Source organism: Tympanuchus pallidicinctus, unplaced genomic scaffold (assembly GCF_026119805.1).
Source record: "Tympanuchus pallidicinctus isolate F22 unplaced genomic scaffold, pur_lepc_1.0 scaffold23, whole genome shotgun sequence".
NCBI classification, from domain to species: Eukaryota; Metazoa; Chordata; class Aves; order Galliformes; family Phasianidae; genus Tympanuchus; species Tympanuchus pallidicinctus.
Genome location: NW_026294740.1, coordinates 4,240,035 through 4,260,127, shown reverse-complemented (window position 1 = coordinate 4,260,127; position 20,093 = coordinate 4,240,035). Strand labels below are relative to the sequence as shown.

Here is a 20,093-nt window from a genome sequence, read left to right as displayed (position 1 = left end):
TTTCTACGTGCCTGCCTATCTTTGCCCCCAGCTCCATGCACAGATGGGTCCAGCCAGACAGCCCAGACCCATCCACTGCTTTTTGGGGTTTTTCAGCTTTAAGCAAAGTGGGGCCGATGTGTCCCAGGGTATCTGATGGGGTGATGCTGCCCTTGGGCAGGGAACGGAGGCCCTGTATGTCATTATGCCCTGCCCCAGGAGGGGTTTTTAGAGGGGAAGTAGGGAGAGCATCCCCCTGCAGAGCAGAGGCAGCCCTACTGACTGCTGCCAAACCCCCCACCAAAAGCACAGAGGGAATCGAGGCCTCGTGGATCTCGTTAAATACAGGTAGAAATTTATTCAGGGTCCAAAAAAATTCCACAGCTTTTTTTTTTTTTTTTAAAAAAAAAAGAAGTATCAAAAAAAAAAAAAGACAACTGAGGTGAGGTGCCAATCTTTGGCTGGAGCAGCACCGGAGGAGCAAGGAATGGGGCTGCAGCCGGCCTGCGGCAGAGCAGGGGGGGCACACATGGGGCTGAGACCCCAGCACCTGGATCGTTTTGATGAGGGACTTGTGCTGCTCCTGCGAACAGCGCTGTCACACACAGCACTGGATGTCACCTGCTTACACCCTGAAGGACAAGAGGTGACACCGTGGGTCCAGAGCAGCAGCAGGAGGGGGTCCTGAGGAGCCAAGCCCTGCCTCACCCTGGTGATCCAATAGGAGCCGAACAAAATCACTGGAGTGCTTTCTTCTATTCTTACATACCAGCACAGTGTTCCACTTACAGGGGGAACCTCACTGAGATGAGGGGAAAAAGCAGCACCCCCATCCCACCCAGTGAGGAGCCCACCATGAGGAGCACAGCTTTGCTCCTGAGCCCCTGGGGAGCAAACAGGGGGCTGAAAAATATCTTCAATCCTTAGCTCTGAGTGTGTCAGAGCTGCAAAAAAACCAAACAAACCAAGAGGAAAAAAAAACCAAACCTCCAGAGTCCTCCACTGTGGAAACCACCAGGGTCCCCCCACAGCCCATTCAGGAAAACACCTCCAGCCTCCCAAAATTAAAAAATCCCAAAGGCTGAGAAGTGCTGGAGGACCCCATCCCACTGGGACAGGTTGGAGAAAGGGATGAACCAGAGCGTGGCCACTGAGCCCCTGTAAGCCCCGAGGTGATGGACACGACCAAGAGCCATAGGTACAAAAGCGCCCCTGCAAAAAGGGGGGTTGTGTTCACAGTAGGATTGGCACTGCTGGGCCCGGCTGCTGCCTCACCCCACAAGCTGTCCTGGGGTTAGGAAGGCCTGGAGGCCCCGAGCAGGCCGGTCCCAGCTCCGCAGCCCCTCCGTGGGTCAGTGCAGGACCTGCTCCAGCTCGTACTTCTCGCAGAACTTGCTGGTGAAGGGCAGGCAGGTGAGGTACTCGATCCAGCGCCAGTTGATGGGGTAGACATACAGCCAGATGAACAGCGAGGTGAAGAGGCCCAGGAAGACCAGCAGGGACACGATGATCATGGCCCGCTTGCGGTACTTGTCCATCGTGCCAAAGGTGATGTAGGGCAGGAAGGCAAAGGAGAGCAGCAGGCCGCTGAGGAAGCCGAAGAGGTGGGCAATGTTGTCGATCCAGGGCAGGAGGCCGCAGATGAAGAGGAAGAGGACGATGCCGGAGAGGTTGAGCAAGGCTTTCCACGGCTTCTCCAGCGCTTGCCAGCTCTGGAAGAGCTCCACGAAAAGGCAAGCCAGCAAACCGAACTGAGACCCAGCAGGGCCCACCTGCAAGAGGTCAGACCCCACTTACATCCCCCATCCGGGTTCCCCACGTCCCCAGGGTCTCTCCCCTCACAGGACACATTTGCCGTGGGAGCGCCGGTGCTGTTTTGGCAGAGCCAGGCGTCGGGTACCTCCCACACCACCCCACACAGCAGGGGGATTAAGGCACTCGACGTGATCCCCTCTAAAGCCTGCCAGCTCTGCTGCCAGCAGATTAGCCATCTGCCAGCCCGCACACACCAACACGTGGGGCACCCAGCCCACGTGAGCCCCGCACATGGGGCAGAGACCCCTTCCCCACACATGGCACAACCTGCTAAGGGGTGAGACCTCTGTGCTGGGCTCTGCAGCCCCCTCCCCATGAAGCTCAGGGTGGTGATGCTCTATGCACACAAGCACATTTGCTAAGTGCCCAGCCCAGAGATCATCTTGGGGGGGGAGCAGAGTTATGGGGAGATCCCCCCAGCTCCACAAGCTGCCCTCACCTCTGCCCGGTACGGTAGGAAGATGGCACTGGCCAGATTGCCTGTGATGCCACTAAGGATGAAGATGATGGAGATGCGGAGCCAGCCTGCCAGCTTCTCCAGATCCCGCAGCACCGTCATCTGGAAGGTCACTGACACCAGGCAGTGGATGATGCTGGAGGTGGAGGATCAATGTTAGACTCCTGCCCTACCACAGCCCCTACCCAGCGCTCCCACCCACGAGACAGCTCACAAAGCCGTCCCCCACTGATGGCATGCATTGCTATAGCTTGGGAGTGCTCCCCCATCTCCCCTCCCAACCCATTAGGGACCACAGGCAGGCTGTCCCAAAGGATGCTGCCATCCCAAGCCACCCCCAGTGCCCACAGCCTGCTACTCACCCTGCATGCAGGAACAGGGACAGCCACAGGCGGTAGATCTGGTCGGGGACCTCCGGGTTGAGGAAGGGCAGGAGGCCACAGACTTCATCCAGGCAATGCACCTGGCAAGGCAGACGTGGGTGGGAGGTGATGGGGTGGCAGCCCATCCTGCCGGTGCCAGCACAGTGATGCCCAGCCAGGCAGCTCACCCCAAGCCCCTCACCTGTGAGCAGAGAGTTGCCTCCTCGTGGAAGTAGCCGTGCATGAACTCGCAGTACTCCCGTGTTGTGATCTCACAGCTGGGCAGAAGGCAGGCAGTGGGCTCACCTGGGGCAGGGTGCACCCCCTGCTCCAAGCACCCTCAGTGCAGGGTCCTGTCACTGCGTTTCCCACCCTCAACCCCAGGGCCTCCCTCTATCCCTGGCACAACTCAGGACACCGATGGGGGGGTGCTGAGGAGCACCAGAAGAGCACACAGAACACTGCCCAACCTGCCCCAGGCTCGGTGCCCGCTGGCTGTATCTCACCTGCCCTTGGTGCCGATGCAGCACGGCCTGCCCTTGATCTGGCAGTCCATGTGAGGGAGGCCCGTGTGGTTGGTTTTGGTCTCGTAGGTGCAGATCTATGAGAAGGGAAAGGAGCTGCAGCAGGAGGGCTGCTAAGAGCCCACTACAGCCCCACACTGTGCTTGAGGCTGTCCACTTCCCACAGAGGCTAAGTTGGTGTGGATGGTGGGCACCTCACTAAGAGCTCTTACCGGCCACCTGGTGATGTCATCTGGCCACACATGGGGGGGATTTGAGGCCGGCTCTTCACACGTCCTGGTGACAGGAGAGGATGCGGGGGTCACTGAGAATCTCCTCTCCCCAAGCACAACCCTGCCACCAGTCTGAGGCCAGGCACAAGACAGGGGACCTGCAGCCACCCCTTTAAGGTTCCCAGACTCAGGGAGATCCTTGCATGCTCAATATCCTACATGTAACTTCATTGAGTGTCCCCTTAAGATGTCACGTGTCCCTGCTTATCTCAGCCCAGGGATCGGGGCAGGCAGGGCCAAGCTCAGGACAGCAATGCTCTTCAGGTGGCTTTCTGGCCCACCCATCACACTTAGAACAGACTTCACCTCCACTTCCCCACCAATTCTCTCTTCCTCATCACCACCCCATGGCACGGAAGAGCCACCAACCCCTCGGCCAAACCGACTCCAGGCCTTCAAGCTGCAAACCCCACACAACCCACCTGGGGTCCTGGTGACACACAGCCCCCGACGTGCGCTTCTCACCGGAGCCCATGGTCGGCGTGTTGTTGTTGGGCCACTTGATGAACGTCGCCAGCGTTTCCTGCAGGGATGGAGATGCTCAGAGCGTGGGCATGCAGGAACTGCTCTGCTCCACGTGCATCCCGTGCCCCAGCCGTGCCCGCACCGAGCAGTCCTGCGGCAGTGTTTGGATGCAGCCCGATTTGTCATTCTGCACGCAGCAGCCAGAGTTCCGCTCCCGGTCCCGTTCGCGCTGGATGAGCCGCTCCACCTGGCGGTCCTTCCGGATGCAGGGTGAGAACTTGGCTCCCAGATGGATCAGGTCGATCTGAAAGGAGGGAGTGCTCTGAGGGACGCTCCAGGTCGCGTGCCATCTCCACCTCCCTTCCCAACTGCTGCCCCACTGGTGAGATCCACCCAAATGGATGGACGGCGGGCAGGGGACAGGCTCTCTCCCAAGCACCCACTGTGATGCTTTGGTTCTGGGGAATGCTGCGGAGCCCTGGGAGCAGGCAGGAGGAGCTCATAGAGGGAACCAAAGAGCAGGACAGCAGGTTAGGACTAGGATTACTGCCCTGTAGCTAGGGGAGAGGAGAAGGGAGCACCCCTTGAGCCCCACCTCAGGCTGGCAAATCACTTACCGAGCTGGGCCCGATCCAGAAGTTCTCCTGCTGGATGTACTTGACACTTTCATACACACCTTTGTTCCTCAGCACCTGCAGAATGAGACCAGGGTCACACAGCCAGCTGGGGCCCCATAGTGCCACGTTCCCTCCAACCACCTGCAGGGGCTGAGTCCTTTGACCCTTCTGGGGCTGCATCCCTCACCCCAACAGGATTACCCCCACTATGTACTTGAGGACAACATTCAGGAGTCAGGCACCCAGGAGGGGACAGGCCTGGCTGGGAGCTCTTAAACTTACTAACTCTGTCGTCACGTGCTGGGTGAAGCCAATGGGAGCGATGCCGTAGGTGCCAATGACCAGCAAGGTGATGATGATGTGGACAAAGGTGATCCAGTAGGTGAAATACGGCCTGGGGAGCAAAGGGAACAGGGTCACGGCCCCAAATTGCACCTGGGGAGCCCCAAGGAGCGGGGCTGACCCGGGCGGGCTGCAAGCCGTGCGCTCACCGGTGGCTGTCGGTGATCTCCAGCTGCGACTGCACGATGCTGCTGAGGCTGCGGCGGTACGTCCTGTTCAGACACTGCCCCACCACCCCCAGTCCATAGTAGCGTTTCTTGCGGTCGAAGGCAAAATGCTTCACTTTGGAAGCGATGCGTCTGCCCCTCTGGGGGGCCGGGCCAGCTGAGGCAGCAGCGAGACGGGCACCCTCACGTCTGCAGGGAGAGAAACCCATCAGCGAGGTAACAGCCCGGGGGCTGCCCTGCTCATCCCGAGACCCCGGAACGGGAGCTGGGGAAATTTCTTGGCTTCGTCCTTGTAGCAGCATGCTGGATGTGCCCAGCGCCCTACAGCAGGGACGGGTGGACATGGTATTGGCTGGGGGGAGGTCAGGGCAGGGGGCTCGGGGTTGGCACTCACAGTGCGGTCTGCTCCACCTCTGGGGATGCCCTGACATCCTCCCCCACCGAGTGCATGCGTAAATACGTGGCTGAGAGTGGTGGTGACTCGAAGACGTCATCTGGCATGGAATAGGTCTCGTCGTGCGTGTCCATCTGGAAGGAGCACGGAAGGGAGGGGGACCACAACGTGATCCCAATGACCACACACCACAGCCCATGTGAAGCGCCCACGATCCCATCGCCAACGATTATCACTGAGTCCCTGCAGTGCTGGACACAAAACCCACTGATGCCCTTGCTCTTGGGGTGGGGATAAAGCACAGACACCAGGGGCCCTTGGCACACGCAGCTCCAAATACAGCCCAAACCCCATTTGGGTAAGAGACCAACCCTGGACCATGCTAAGAGCAAAGGAGGTGGGACAAACAGGGCTGCCCAGTGAGCCACTGTCCCAGTCAGAACGCTGCTCAGCCCCACGTGGGGCACTGGGACCCCCCAGCTCCAGCAGTAGGGGTGGAACAGTGCTTGCCTTACTGAAGAAGGAGGAGTCCAGCGTGTCAGCGGTATCCACCACGTCCTCATCCATGAAGCTGGGGTACATGAAGCTCCTCTTGGTGCTCCTCTGCTTCTCAGTCAGAGGCTCCAAGACAGAGCGGCCCTATGGCAGGGGAAGCAAATGAGGGTAAGGAACACAAAGCCTCAGCGCTGCAGAAAGTAGGGGGGCTTTGTCATAGCCACCTCCAAAGCCCAGCAAGTGGTGGCAAACATTAAATGCCAACCACGGCCCCGTGCTGAGGTCACGCAGCTGCCTGTTGCTCCGGAGAGCCATCAGTGCTGGGCCATGGCTGTGACAGGTGGCACAATTCTAAATCTCATTTTAGGTCTCTGCCCCTAAATCTCCTGGAGACCCATCTCCAAGGCTTGCAGGGGACTCCCCAGGTGACAGAAAGTGCCAGAGAAACTTCCCCTGCAGCAAAAGGTTGCTGGCTTGACACAAAGGCTGCTATTTTCGAGGGACGGCGTGTGAGACAGTTCCACTTTCTGATCCACTTTCCACCAGAACTTCTCTTTTTAAGGTTAAAACCCACCACCTCCCCCTCCCAACACGCAGCAGAGTGCAACAACCGTCTTTGTGCAAAGCAAAAAGCCAAGAAACGAAGACAACAGAGGGCTGAGAAGTGAACCAAGAGGACAATCCCTTTCCCCAGCACTCACACGGAGCAGCGCGGCGGCCGCCCTGAAGCTCATGTGCGCCACGGAGAGCCTCTTGCGGCGCGGCAGGCGGCTGTAAGCAGAGCGGGCACTGCCCAGGGATGCCAGCGACGTGACACCAGGGGTGTGGGGGGGCAGGACGTGGTGGGGCGTATGGGGACGGTCGGTGTCATCGGGGTGGCGGAAGGGACGGCCCCTGGCCAGAGGGTCCACGATCTGGAAGAGGGAGAGGTGTGTTGGCGATGGGGAAGGGCCGGCGGGCTGTCCCCGTGCTCCAAGCTGTACCTTGGGCATCTTGGCCGGTTTGGGTGACTCGGTGCCTTGGAAGGAGGGCACCTCCTGGCTGGGCAGCTCCATGTCGCGATAGGCAGCCTTCAGTTTGCCGTACCTCATGCTGCAGTGCTGCAAGCTGCGGCGCTGCCAGTGCTGCCGCTTCCCCTCCCAGTCGCCGCTGACGCCGAACCATTCTGCCGTGCCCCTGGGTGTGTGATGGATGCACTCCAGCAGCCGCTCAGCCCCCCGCTGTCACCGTCCCACCCTGCCCTCCCTCCAGCTGGGGATTGGAGCTCGGTGGCTCAGCACGGTGCTGACAGATCTGTGGGTCGGGGCAGACGGGTTGCTGCTCCACTAAGCCTAGCTGAGACATCCTGTATCAGGATGCACACAACTCGAGGCATTTGCTCCTACAGCACCAAGACATTTTCACAGCCAATTCTACCACGTGCTCATCCAACAGCTGAGCCACGTGGCACCCATCGAGGCTTTCCCTTGGGCTGGTGCCCACATCCCTGCCATGGACACCCCCCACGTCCTCACTTGCGGATGCTCTGGGACAGAGATGTCTGTCGGCGGAAGCCCGGCCGCCGCTCCGAGTTCTCACATCCCTTTGAGCGCGGCTCCTGCAGGCTCTTGCTCTTCCGATAGATGGGCACCTTGGAGGGCTGGGAGGCAGAGCACAGGGTTATGGAGCACAGAGGACAACGATAACCAAACCCCACGTGGGACGGAGAAGTGCCTCCCAGAGCTCACCTCCTTGTGGGTGCCGTCCTCCTCCGCCTCCCGGGGCGGGGGGATCACGATGGAGAGGTTGGGGGGCTTCTTGCTCTGCAGGCGGCTGCTGCTGGAGCGGCTGCTCCCATTCTTGTTGCTGGATGCCATCTTGAGTGGGTGGCAGGCTGCGGGGGGGAGCAGGGAGTGAGTGGGGGAAGGCAGCCACAGCCCTATTGCTGCATCCCTTCCTCCTGTTCTCTGCAGGATAAGTGCATCGGTGTGGAAATGGCAGCAGGAGCATTAATGTTAATGGGGCTCTGCCTGAGGGGAACCCCAGAGGGAAGGGAAATGCTGCAAGCACTTCCCCCCCCTCACTGGGAGGGATGTGCATCGCTCTCTTCTGATGGCTTACAGCTACCTGGGAGACCCCGCAGGGCAGCACTGAGGCATCCCAGACAAGAGGAAAGCCCCAAGGCTGCGTCCCCAACACCTCCTGGCCATAGCATCAGCACAATACCCACGGCACTGGGCATGCAAAGTGTTCCCCTCATGCCCATGTTGGGCTCTTGGCCAGCAGGACAAGGCAGAGCACACCAAAATCTGCCCAGCGCACAGAGTGGGGGCTTAACAGCCAGGAGCAAAATCTTTGGGCAACCCCTTCCTGAGAGTCCCCCTGCAGCTCTGCAACACCAGGCAGAGCCTCACGAGTCAACAGGGAAAAGTAATCCCATCTGAGCACAAGGGAGCAGTCCTAAATCCTATTAGGGACTGTGGGCTCCTGCTGGGATGGATGCTCAGCCCCTTGGCCTCTCACCATCCACGTGCACCAAGGGCACCTGCCCAGGGCTCGCTGCTGACAGGCATTCCCCCGTCCTGCTTGGTGTGTCCAACAGATGCCAGAGTCCTGCTGAGGGGCAGCCATGAGACAGCAGGATCAATGGCAAGGCACCCTGGAGTACACCTGCACCCTGCTCTGATCCCTTTGGGCTGCTCCTCCCCACCACTGGCCTTAGGAGCTCGGTGTCCCATGGGATGAGCTCCTTGAGGACGCTGGCACTAGAGGGCAGCCACTACCCAGCACAGCCCCATGCTGCAGCCCAAACATGCAGGGCTTAAACCCAGCACTGCTGTCCCATAGAAAAGGGCAGAGGGCTTAGAGGGCTCCCTTTCCCCAGTTATCCCACTCTCCACCAGTCTCGATGAGGCTGCAGAGGGTAACTGATGGAGAGAATCTGGATGGGAAGAAGAGAGGCACCACTGCCACAAATGTGATTAGAATCAGATGTTTGAAGCCCCCATCTCAGCCTATCTGGGATGCTCCTACCTCATAAGCGTGGCAGGGATCCCATGCAGTGCGTCTCAATGGACTCCTTCTCCCTTCTCCTCTGTCCTTCACGCATGGGAGTCCCAGGGCATGGCTGAGGTTCTCTTGCTCTGCCTGGTGGGACTGGTGCTGCAAGAGAAAAGCAGGAGTGAGAGATCAGGTCCAGCCTGCAGAAACCTTCCTGGGAGAAGCTTTGGGGACAGGGCTGTGAAAGGAAGCAGAAGCACTGGGGTAAGGGCAGCGCCATCCAAAAACATCAGGGCAGGATGCTGGGACAAAGCCACAAAGCCACACCGCTGCATGGCTCTGGGCAGCCACAGGACATGGGGGATCATGCTGCGGTCACTGGCACAGAGTGAGGGAAAGCCACTGCACCTGGCACCTTGGCAGAGACAACACAGGGCTGAAGGGGAATTTTTTCACCCAAAGCTCTCAACAGAGTGAGAAAAAGAGCAGCAAAGAAACACAAGTGCTGTGCAGAGGTATTTGATGACTGCTGAGCTGGGAAGGCGCCAGCCAGGCGGTCCGGCCCCAGCAAGTGAAACTTTCCATCTCACTGGGGAACTGCAGATGCTGTTTGTTTTCCTCCCAGGGTAGCCAGCAATGAGGCAGAGGTGCCAGCTGCAGGCAGGGCTGGCTCCGGGGAGCCTGAGGAGATGGGGGCAGGGATATGCTGGGCACAGGGACACGCAGCTGTGGGTGCTGCTATGACCACCAGCATCCCTCATGCTGCCCCTACCACAGATGCACTCAGCACAGCAAGCAGCACACAGGGGAAACAGAGGAGAACCTGGAACCAATGCTGCTGTTTGGCGATGCGAAAGGAGCGGTGCTGTTTGTGCCCCTGATCCCATCACTAATTGCTCCATCAGACTCCCACACAGCTCCAGGTGAGAACCTTAATGCTCTCCGGGGAAGCACATTTGCAATGCACCCAACCACTGAGTGCCTCCCACGCAGCGTGGGAGCAGCAGTTGGGCAGCTGTACCCCATCCAGCACCTGCAGGCCTGATCATGTGGCCAGAGCACTTTTCACGGCTCCTTGAATTAAAGCAATGCTTGGCATCCAGAGAGCAGGAAGAGGGGAGCAGCCCCTGCCAGCTAAGTCCCCTGGGTTATCCAGGCACAGGGCTGGGCAGCATCCATCCCACGAGGTGTGGGAAGTTTCACCCCACGCCAGCAAAAAGCCTCTGGGATGGGGCTGGGAATGCATTTATCCGTTCCCCTACACTCTTGGCACTGGCATGCAGCCCTTCAAGTGCTGGCACAGCTCTCACTCAGTGTGCTCAGCGTGAGAACAGGCAGCCTGAGCCCGAAACAAGCTGCAAGGAGCTGCAGCCACAGCCAGCACAGCCCTTCACCCTCCAAAGCACGGCACAGAGGGGTTTGTCAGCGCTGTGGGGCCCAGTCTTGCTCACCTCAGGGTCACCCATGTGTCCCCATGGGGGCCAGGCAGGAGAATTTTGCCTTCACCCAGCGAGGGCTGGGGCTCTGGGCTGAGCCACGAGAGATGCTGACCCAAGGAAACACACCCAGAGAGGAAAGTGGTGGAAAAAGTGACGCAGCTCACACATGGCATCAGCACAGGGCGATGCCAGGATGCTGTGAGCAAGGAACCAGAGCAAAGGGACTGGCAGCAGTACCACGCACCAACCCCCAGAGCCCCCATACAAGACACTGCTGACACCCCTCTGAGGCAGCCCTGCAAAGAGCCGTTCCATTAACAGAGCACCACAACACCAGCATGCCATCAATGATTCAGGAGCACACTGAAGCTGCCCATCAGCACTGGAGCCTCGGTTGCACTGAGATAAAGAGCTGCCTTCGCCTTGCCAAGCAAACCTCTTCAATCTGCCCAGCACCTCCATGGACTCCCCAAGTCCAAACCTAAAACCCAAAGCTAAAACCTTACCGAGAGCAGCAGAGCAGGAGCCTGACAAGTTCCCTGGGTGCGCAATTGGGAAACTCTCCTCACTTTCCTTCTGCCTATTCCCACAGCAAGCAGGACGTTGGGCAACTGCCGCGTGGTTTGTTCATCCCGGATGAGTTTCAGGCACTCGGCACACCCTGGAAGGAAGCAAAACCACGCGGCCGAGATAGAGGCACCAACCCACGGAGCGTGCTGGTGGCTGTGATAACGCTGAGCCAGCTTTCCTCCTCCCCCCTCCCATCTGCACGCAGCTCGGGCATTGGGTGAGGAGGCGAGGGCAGATGGGCAGCATGGCTGTGCGTTGGGGCACCTCCCCATGGCACAACCCTACAAGAGCACAGATCCCCCCTCAGGACCACCTCCTCCCCACAGCAGTGCTCCCAGGAGCTGTGTTTCTCCGGGTTTCCTGAGCCACTATCTGCACGGAAAGGGAAGGACTCGCCCACAGTAGCTGGATGGGGATCTTCCCAGCCCACTTCCCAAGGCACATTCATTCCCAGCACGTTCCCCTCTACCCAAGGAGTTGATACCCAAACACCCCCCAACCCATTGCAAAAAGGCTCTGCTCTTTGTGATCCCATCTGCAGCTCCACGTCCTCGCCATACACGCACCCCAACACCACGTGCAGCACAGATTTCCCAAGCTGCTGGGCTTCATTAACCCGGCTCAAGCACAATTCTTCAGAGCTTCCTCAATTCCTGGTTGGGCTCTGGGTCCCCCTGTGCAGGGTATGGCTCTGCAGAGCAGGGAATATCAGGGCTTTCCCCCAGCTCGCTCTCACTTCCCCAGATGCAAAATTCTTTGTGTGGGAGGGCAAAGGGCAGACGCTCATTCCTCCACATCTGCAAAATGCTGCTGCTTTGAGAGCTGCTCTTGGAAAGAGCACGCGGCCAGGATCTGCAAACTCCCTCAGCACTCTGCTCCCGGGAGAAACGTCCTGCTGGGGTCCCTGTGTTTGCTGGGGATTTCTCCTGAGCTCAGAGCATCACCATGGGATGCGACAGCAGGAGGTGATGCTCGGTCCTGTGCAGAAATTCCACCCACCCAATCATGAGATAACTGTGGGCATTCAGTGCAGCCCTCACCACGGCCAAACAGTGAGGAGAGCTGCTTGGCCCCAGGCTTGTATCTCCTGGAGCAGAATGCTTATCTGCACACAGCCACCCCCAGGCTTGTGTCACTGTCCCACCACTGCACGCACACCCACCCCTCCTCCAAAGCATCAGCCGGTTCTGCAGCCTCATCATCTGTCCCAAATTCCATCCAAGAAGGTTTATCCCACTCCTCCCCAGTGCAAGACCTGCATTCTCCACAGGAAAGCCCAGCTGGGAGCAGTCCACCCTGTCCCACACATCCCATCCAACGCAGCATGAGCAGAGAGCACACAGCACCCAAACACAGCAACACCACACGATGCTGTGCCCCCATCCCAGCCCCACTCCCTGCTGTGAGCTGCCAAGCCCTTCCCAGGCCCAGCACCCCTCCTGCACATCATAGCAGCGTGCCAGGAGCACACTCTGCAGCCTCTCGGGTGCCAAGAGCCGTTGCCTTCCTCCTCCTCAAGCTGGTGTGGTCCCAGTATTCACTTACCCATCCCTCCCCAGGGATGCTTTGCCATTCATTCCCATCTCCCAGCTCCTTGCTGGCGCACAGGCTGCACCCACAGGGCCCCCACCTGCAGCACGCTCACTCCCAGCCCTCCCCCCAGCTCCAGCATTCCCACAGCCAGCGAATTACAGGGATAACCCAGCCAAATCCCCAGCACAAGCTGCTGCATGACGCACGGCGGCACCTTGGAGCTGGGCAGCATGAATGCGTGGACACAGCCCTGCCCCGAGCTGCTCAGCACTGGGGATGTGATGGCACCATCTATGGGGAAACCCACAGCTCCCAGCCAACCTGCTGTCCCTTGGTACACAAGGCAGCCCCCGTGATGGGGTCACGGATGGAGCTGAGCCTCGCTCAGCCCGTTCTCCCCATGCACACATCAATGCAGCCCCATGCTCAGCATGTGGCTTTGCACCCACGCCTGCCCCACGGATGTGGCATTTTGCAGGTGGGGAAACATGAGGCAACGTCTTAAAATGAGCTGCCCGCTCACAGACATGGAAATTTCAGAGCAAAGTGAGGGCAGCGAGGTGTGGGCAGGCAGCAGGGGAGGTGTTGGGACCCCCCACACAAAGGCTGAGCCCACGGCCCTGCTGCAGTGCAATTATGTGAGAAATAGAATCATAGAATGGCTTGGGTTGGAAGGGACCTCAAGGATCAGGAATCTCCAACCTCCCCTGCTGCATGCAGGGCCACCAACCTCCACATTTAACACCAGCCCAGGCTGCCCAGGGCCCATCCAACCTGGCCTTGAACACCTCCAGGGATGGACGGGGCATCCACAGCCTCTCAGGGCAGCATTCCAGCACCTCACCACTCTCATAATGAAGAACTTCCTCCTGACATCCAACCTAAACCTTCCCTCCTTCAACTTCAAACCATTTCCCTTTGTCCTGCCATTATTTACCTTTCAAAGAGTTGGCTCCTCTCCTGTTTATAGTCTCCCTTTAGGTACTGGAAGGAGCTAGAGTGAGAACGGCAAGGCTTTGCATGATGCTTGCAAGAAAAAGCACAGCTCTCAGCCCTACTCAAAGGCTGGGGAAAAGATTGTGACCCCAAACACCAAAAGATTCCCAATGACCCTAAAGCCTGGCTTTCAACACCACTTTGCTGACATCCCCAAGCCCAACAACCACTGGACAAAAGCTTTTCCAAAGCAAAAAGTGACGTGGGCTGTACGGATTTAAGAGAAGTAATGTGGTCTCAGCCTTCAATAATTTACTCACATTGTGCAAACCCCCTGCAGCACAAAGCCCCCCCCCCCAGAGAACACAAAGGAAGAAGGGGCTGCAGGGACATCCAGGTGGGGTTGGCTCCAGCTCTGTTTGCATAAGAGAAGTTCTGAGGGTTTCTGCTGAGCAAAGTGAGGTCCGCTCACTGCTCCCCACCTCCTCCTTCAGCCCTCAGAATGGATTTGGAGCCGAACGCCTCCAGGGTTGTTTCCCAAGGGAAGGATGCAAGCGAGGCTTCCTTGAGTTTACACCAAGTTAAACAGGAGTGACATCAAAGGTAAAAAAAAACCAACAAAACCAACCAGCAGCCCTCAGACAGAGGACAGCCACGTGCTGCAGCCAAACAATGCGACCCAATTCAACGTGAATTCCCCCCCTCCTCCAGCCCATCCCCAGGAGCTTCAGCCCCATACCCCCATGGGATTTAGGACCTGGCCCTACAGCACACACAACCATCGTTCCCCAGCTCCCTGCTTGCATGTGTGCCTGAAAGCCATGCCCTCACAGCCCTGTGCTCAACACAACACAGCTATTTTGCCATCACCCCTCAACCCATGCTATGGTTTTAACCCTCATCCACCCCACAGCTCCAGCACCCCTGGGTGCAGCTCCCACTGCAGCCACCTCTGCTCTGCAGGAGCAAAGCAGCAGCGCTGAGGGTCCCAGAGCATTTGTGGCAAAGGGACCCCAAAAACAACAAAGCAGAAAGGTCCCAATGGACCTCTAAGCATTCGTGGCCAAAAGGATCCCCAGTCAAGGGGTCCCCAGTCAAGGGGTCCCCAGTCAAGGGGTCCCCAGTCAAGGGGTCCCCAGTCAAGGGGTCCCCAGTCAAGGGGTCCCCAGTCAAAAGACCCCAAAATATTTGTGGCCAAGGGTTGTAAAGCATCCCAAAGCATCCGTGCCAAAAGGATTCCCAAAGTGCCAATGGCAAAGGGACCCAAAGGACCCCAAAGCACTTGCGACAAAGGAACCCAAAGGGCCGCAGAGCATTTGCGGCTCGGAGGAGCAAAGCGTCCCCATAGGATCGCACAGCACACGTGGCCGGGGGTCCCACAGAGCGTTCCAGAAGACCCCGAGAACCCCGAATTCCCCGCCCCCCGGAGCTCAGCGGGAATCCCCGGCGGTGCCCGAGCGGGACGGTGACGCCGCGGGGCCGGGACTTCCTCCTCCCGCCGGGACCGGAGGCCACAAAGCGCCCTCTGAGGTCTCCGGGTGCGGCTGAACCCGGATCGCGGTAACAGCGCCGGGTGCCCCGCAGCACCGAACCCGGCACGCGGCGCTCCGGGGAACTGCGGGACCCTCCGACGGGAACGCTTCGGGATCGTTCGGCCACGCGGAGCGGGGGGAAAAAAAGCGGCCGGAGACAAAGCGAGGAAAGGGGGACAGAGTAAAGCAAAGCGGCGAACGCAGCAGCCCTCCGCCCGGCCCGGGAACACGACGCGCTCACCTCGCCGCATCCACGCCCCGCTCCCACCGCCGCTACCGGCACCGCCGCCTCCACCTGGGCCAGGCGGGACGGGGCGGGGCCTGCGTGGGGGCGGGGCTTCAGCGGGGGGGCGGGGGGTTTCGTGGGCGTGGTCTGGGAGGGGGCGGGGCCCCGCTTAGGGCCCGCCCCCTAGAGCGCCCCGCCTGGTGCTGCACGTGGGTGCTCCCGGTGCCGTGTGTGGGTGCTGCCAGTGACATTCATTGGGTGCTGCTGTCGTAGCAGGGTGCTCCTCGTACCATCACGTGGGTGCCCCCAGTGCCATGTATGGGTGCTTCCAGTGCCATGTATGGGTGCTCCTAGTGACATTTATTGGTGCTCCCGGTGCCATACACGAGTGCTCCCACTGCCACGTATGTGTGCGCCCAGTGCTATACTCGGGTGCTCCCTGTACCATACATGGGTCTTCCCCGTGCCATATATGGGTGCTCCCAATGCCGCATGAGTGCTCCCAGTGCCATCCATGGATGCTCCTGGTGCTGCATGTGGCTGCTCCCAGTGCTGTACGTGAGTGCTCCCTGCTGGCTACTCGCGGAGCCCTCCCTTCCCCCCTCCCCAGTTGCTGCTGGTGCTCACAAGTTCTGAGTCCCTGCGACAGTGGAACCAAGCACTGTAAGCCCACTGTGGAAGGTTTGGGTTTTAAGCACTGAAAGCCACTCCAGGGAGCACCAGAGCCTTGTGCTGTGTGGTGCAATTCAAAGCCAAATTCAACACAGGGCATTCCCAGGCATGGCTGCTGTGCAGACAGAGGGCACCCACTGCTCACAACCAACTGTGAAGCTGAACACCTTCCCTACCACAGCTGCCACACTGGGGCTGCCTGCTTCCTGTCCCTCCGAGACCCCCCAGTCCTCCCCTGGGTATCCCCAGCCCTACTGCTGGGAGCTGGGCAGACACACTGCAGGTCTGGGCACATCCTGCTGGCTGGGCTGGATTTGGGGTGACACATTCTTGAGGTTGGAGCTGTGTGGAGCTGCAGAGCCAATCATATGCGCTGCACAGGGTGTCTTGGCCAGAAAGGGATGGCTGTGAATTCCATGGGGAAACATCTCCTGCTTCTGTGGTCCTTTACACTGGGAAACCAGCTCCAAGCTGAGATTCATCCCTCTCATATTGATAAGCTTTGTGGTGCTGAGACATCTGCAGTCTGCTTTTGGCATGCCTGCACTGCCGAGGCTTCTGTATGGGAATGGGTTTTGCCGTAACATAAACTTAGTTTCACACCTTGCAACTCTGTCCCTGCAGCTCAGTGCTGAGCTGCACCCCCAGCAGCCTCCTCCCAGCGCTGAGTCCCTGCCCTTTTCTGAGAGCTTCTCATGTGTCGCATCCTACAGAAGCAAGGCTCCAAGCCAGCCCTCCCCTTGGCACCCTCACGTGGGTGAGATCAGCCAGCAAATCTGTTCCTGGTAGAAATGAGGGTGGAAAAACCTTTGGGTTCCACCCAGCTGCTTGGAAGCTGTGGTTGGAGGTGGGTGGAGCAAGGCAGATCCAGGTGCCTGTGACAATGGGGTGACAGTGAGGAGAGGTGAGGTGGGGGTGTCCTGGCACTAACCTCCCTGGGATGGGCTGCAAGCTGGGGCAGGAGGGAGGAGAGCAGGGACCTGTGCCAAGGTGCCAGGCACCGACATCTCCCTGCGGCTGAGAGGGGACTTTGGAAGCAGCAAGACCTGTCCTCTGCCTTGTTGTCACCTTCACAGCCCCTTCTGCACTTTGGTCTTCAAAGACTGCTGGAAAAATGTCCGTGTTGGGACAGGGGATGCATCCTTCCCTGCGGGAGAGCTGTGCTGAGCCTCAGGAAGGGAGAGGCCATGAGGGTCACCTCTGTGAACTCAGCAGAGCGTTAGGCAATAAGGAAGCAAAGTAAGTGCCCGAAAAAACCCCAAGGGAGCAATGTCACAGCGTTACACCAGTGTGCCTGGGTGCTATGAGTCACCTGCGGCCAGGCAGTGTGCCTGGGCTGGATTGTCCCCAAAGGGCTGCAGGGGGGGACCCGTTGCTGTGCACCTCATGCTGGTGCCGGGAAATGTGCTGAGACTGTTTGCAGCTGCTTATCTGAGAGCTCTCAGCTGGGAGTGGAGCTCCTGGGCACGACCCAGGTGTTTGAAATCCACCTGTCCCATTGCCACCTACATGGCCCAGTACCACCAGCACGGCCCAGTGCCACCCGCACAGCCTGGAGCTCACTGCCTGCAGCGCTGCCATTCCCAGCACGAACAGCAGAGGCCAGGCCACAATCGCTGCAGGCACTGAAGCTGTTCCCTGCAGCAGCAGCAGAGGATGCTCGGCCTCTTCCACCACCCAGCAGCTGCTTGACACTTGTGTCCATCCCATACAGACTTGTGTCCCGCACCAAGCGTGGTGGCACAGCTGTCACCCCCCAGCCTGTGCAGGACGTGTTGTCACAGTGAGCTGACATCCCCCAGAGAGCCCACCCCCACCTTCCTCCCATCTGTACCCCCTTCACTGCTGCTTCCTCCTCCATCAGCCTGCGGTGGGAAAGCACTCGGAAATCAGACATCAAATGCAACAGCAGAAAGGCCGGTGGGAGTTTCCCCTTTGGGTTTTCCTCCTCTGCTATTGCTTTCCCAAAGAACAAACCTATGGGAAGGCGCAGGGGCTGCTCCCTTGGTGCCTGTCACAGGGCCATGTGCTGCCCCTAGGGGTTTCTTTCCCCCTGCAAATGGCTCTGATGAGGCTGGAAATAGCTTGGCGGTGCAGGGAGGCTCTGCCTGGTGCCTGCAGTGATGGGATGGCACAGAGAGGAGGAAGGATTGCAGCAGGGACGCACAGCAGCACAGGGGCTGATCTTTGAGGAGCAGCGCTCCTCGCTCGCTGCTATTTACCTGCCTTCCCAAGGCTCCTCCTGCACAGCCCGACCTTGGCTGGTGCTGGCAGCCCTGCTCTGTGCCTCAGACCGGGTGAACGGTTTTGCACTATTGCTTAGAAAACATCCCTGAATCAAATCCCTGTGCTGTCCTGCTTGAATACAGAAGCACCGCCGTGCAGCGGAGCCGATGGTTATTTTATTTGAGGGTCTGTTTGGGTGATCAGCCTCGAAGCTGCCTGAACACACAAACAGCATCTGCCAGGTGGTCCTCCGAAGCTTTGCCTTAAAGCAAATATACCAATTTTTTATTAAAAAAAAGAAAAGGATTCATAATAAACATTAATAAATCCTGGCGAATGCTGAAACTCCCATCTTCCCCGAACGGAGCACAGAGACAGGCTGAGAGCTGCTGCAGTGTGAGGGGCTTTCTCCGTGTCCCAGTTATCTCACTGCAGTGATCCATGTTCCATGTCCTGGTTATCCTTGCTCCACATCCCAGCTATCCCCGTTCCATGTTCCAGTTATCCCTGTTCAATATCCTAGATATCCCCACTCCATATCCCAGTTATCGCTGCTCCATGTTCCACTTATCCCCCTCTTCTTGTCTCAGTCATTCCCACTCCATATCCCACTTATTCCCACTCTATACCCCAGTAATCCCCCTCTCCATACCCCAGTTATCCCCACTCCATGTCCCAGTTATCCCTGTTCCATTTCCCAGTTATCCCCTCTCCACATCCTGGTTCTCCCCACTCCTCTCAGCCTGGGGACAACACGAGGGCTCTTCCATAGGGTAGGACAAGGAGGATGCAGCTGGCTGCCCCCCCCGATCTCCCTCCTGCCCTCGGCTCAGCACCCAGGAGAGGAGGAAACCTGGCTGTAAATACACCCGGAGGATTTTTCTATCTGCGATGCTCACTTCCCTCCCTTGGCGCTGCTCTCGCATCCCTCGGCTGCCAAACTGCTGGGAATTAATCCCGTGCTGACAGCGTTTACATTGGGCTCTGCTCAGATAAACCATATCAGAGGTGGAGCTGGGTGAGGAAGGAAGGGTCCTGCTCCTGCTTAGTGTCAGACCGGCTGCTCCTCATCGCTGCAGCACGGAGCTTCTGGGATGGGGAGAGCACAGCATCCAAGCCCTGCAGGATTGAGGGCTTCTCTTGCACCTTACCTCAATGTACAGTGGAGAAAAAAAGGGAAATGTTCTTCGAATCAGTAGGAGCCTGTGGGCTTGGTCTGCAGCCCCATGGCATGTAGGACACAGTGTCCCTCCAACATCTGGTTTGGATCTTAGCATCCATGCTCTGCAAATGGAGGGCTTCTCCAAGGGCTGGTTTTAATGAGCGTTTGCACAGCACAGCTCTTGCAGACTTCATTTCTCCCTGGTAGGAGTATTCCTGTTTCTCTTCTTTGGTGTCTGGAGATGGAGGTGGATGGTGATGGAGATGGAGATGAGGTGAGATGAGATGGAAACAGAGATGAAGATGAGAAGGAGATGGAGATGGAGATGGAGATGGAGATGGAAATGTGCCGCCCGGGGCCCACACCTGCAGGGACCCTATAGCCAGATGGACACGTGGCAACACAAATCCATGACGTGACCAAGAAACCAGAATCCTCCTCCCTCCATCCTTCAGCTCACATCTACCATCCTTCACCACATCACTGGGGTGGCTCCTAACATCTCCTTGGCCAAGGGTTCCTCCTGCAAAGCAGCATCCCTGGGTTGTGCCACGTGGCAGCTTTGGGGCTCCCTGCTGCCCTTCTCCTGCATTGCATCCCATCCCCTGCCTGTGGGGTCCAGGTCACGGCGCAGTCGTCACAGTCACCCCAGTGACGGGAGCCAGGGGTAAATATTAGTACAAAGTGAAGGGCTGTGTAAATATTTTCTCTCTGCAAGGTATTGCTGAAGTTCCCGGCTCCTTTGTCAACAGCCTTTAGGAAATAACAGCCGTGTGCTGGTGATTTCCAGGCTGCGCTGGTTCTTGTCTCGGAGCAGCGTGCCAAGGGCGGGGAGCATCTGACCCCACAGAGCTCCCAGTCCCTTTTCCCCTGGTTTCCAGGCCAACATTTCCCACCTGGAGCAGAGCAGCATGCCGTGCTGACCGCTC

The 20,093-nt window shown here is 58.5% G+C and overlaps 1 protein-coding gene and 1 long non-coding RNA gene across 2 annotated transcripts in view; one reads left to right on the top strand and one right to left on the bottom strand.

Annotated features, from left to right (window-relative positions):
* Positions 1–312: 312 nt before the first annotated feature.
* On the bottom strand, positions 313–9,025 carry RHBDF2 (rhomboid 5 homolog 2). Its single transcript, XM_052688126.1, has 18 exons — positions 8,902–9,025; positions 7,617–7,762; positions 7,404–7,528; positions 6,873–7,065; positions 6,591–6,803; positions 5,905–6,033; positions 5,395–5,528; positions 4,983–5,189; positions 4,774–4,885; positions 4,492–4,566; positions 4,017–4,178; positions 3,832–3,932; positions 3,350–3,413; positions 3,120–3,214; positions 2,816–2,891; positions 2,614–2,714; positions 2,234–2,387; positions 313–1,751 (listed from the first exon to the last, which is right to left on the bottom strand). The coding sequence occupies exons 2-18, from the start codon at positions 7,743–7,745 to the stop codon at positions 1,332–1,334; spliced, it is 2,490 nt and encodes an 829-aa protein (XP_052544086.1). The 5' UTR covers positions 7,746–7,762; positions 8,902–9,025; the 3' UTR covers positions 313–1,331.
* A 1,994-nt stretch (positions 9,026–11,019) lies between these two features.
* LOC128083167 (uncharacterized) overlaps positions 11,020–20,093 on the top strand; it is a 44,838-nt gene continuing 35,764 nt past the window's right edge. The window contains exon 1 of the long non-coding RNA XR_008207976.1: positions 11,020–11,032. This is a non-coding gene — a long non-coding RNA (uncharacterized LOC128083167). The remainder of the gene's footprint in view (positions 11,033–20,093) is intronic.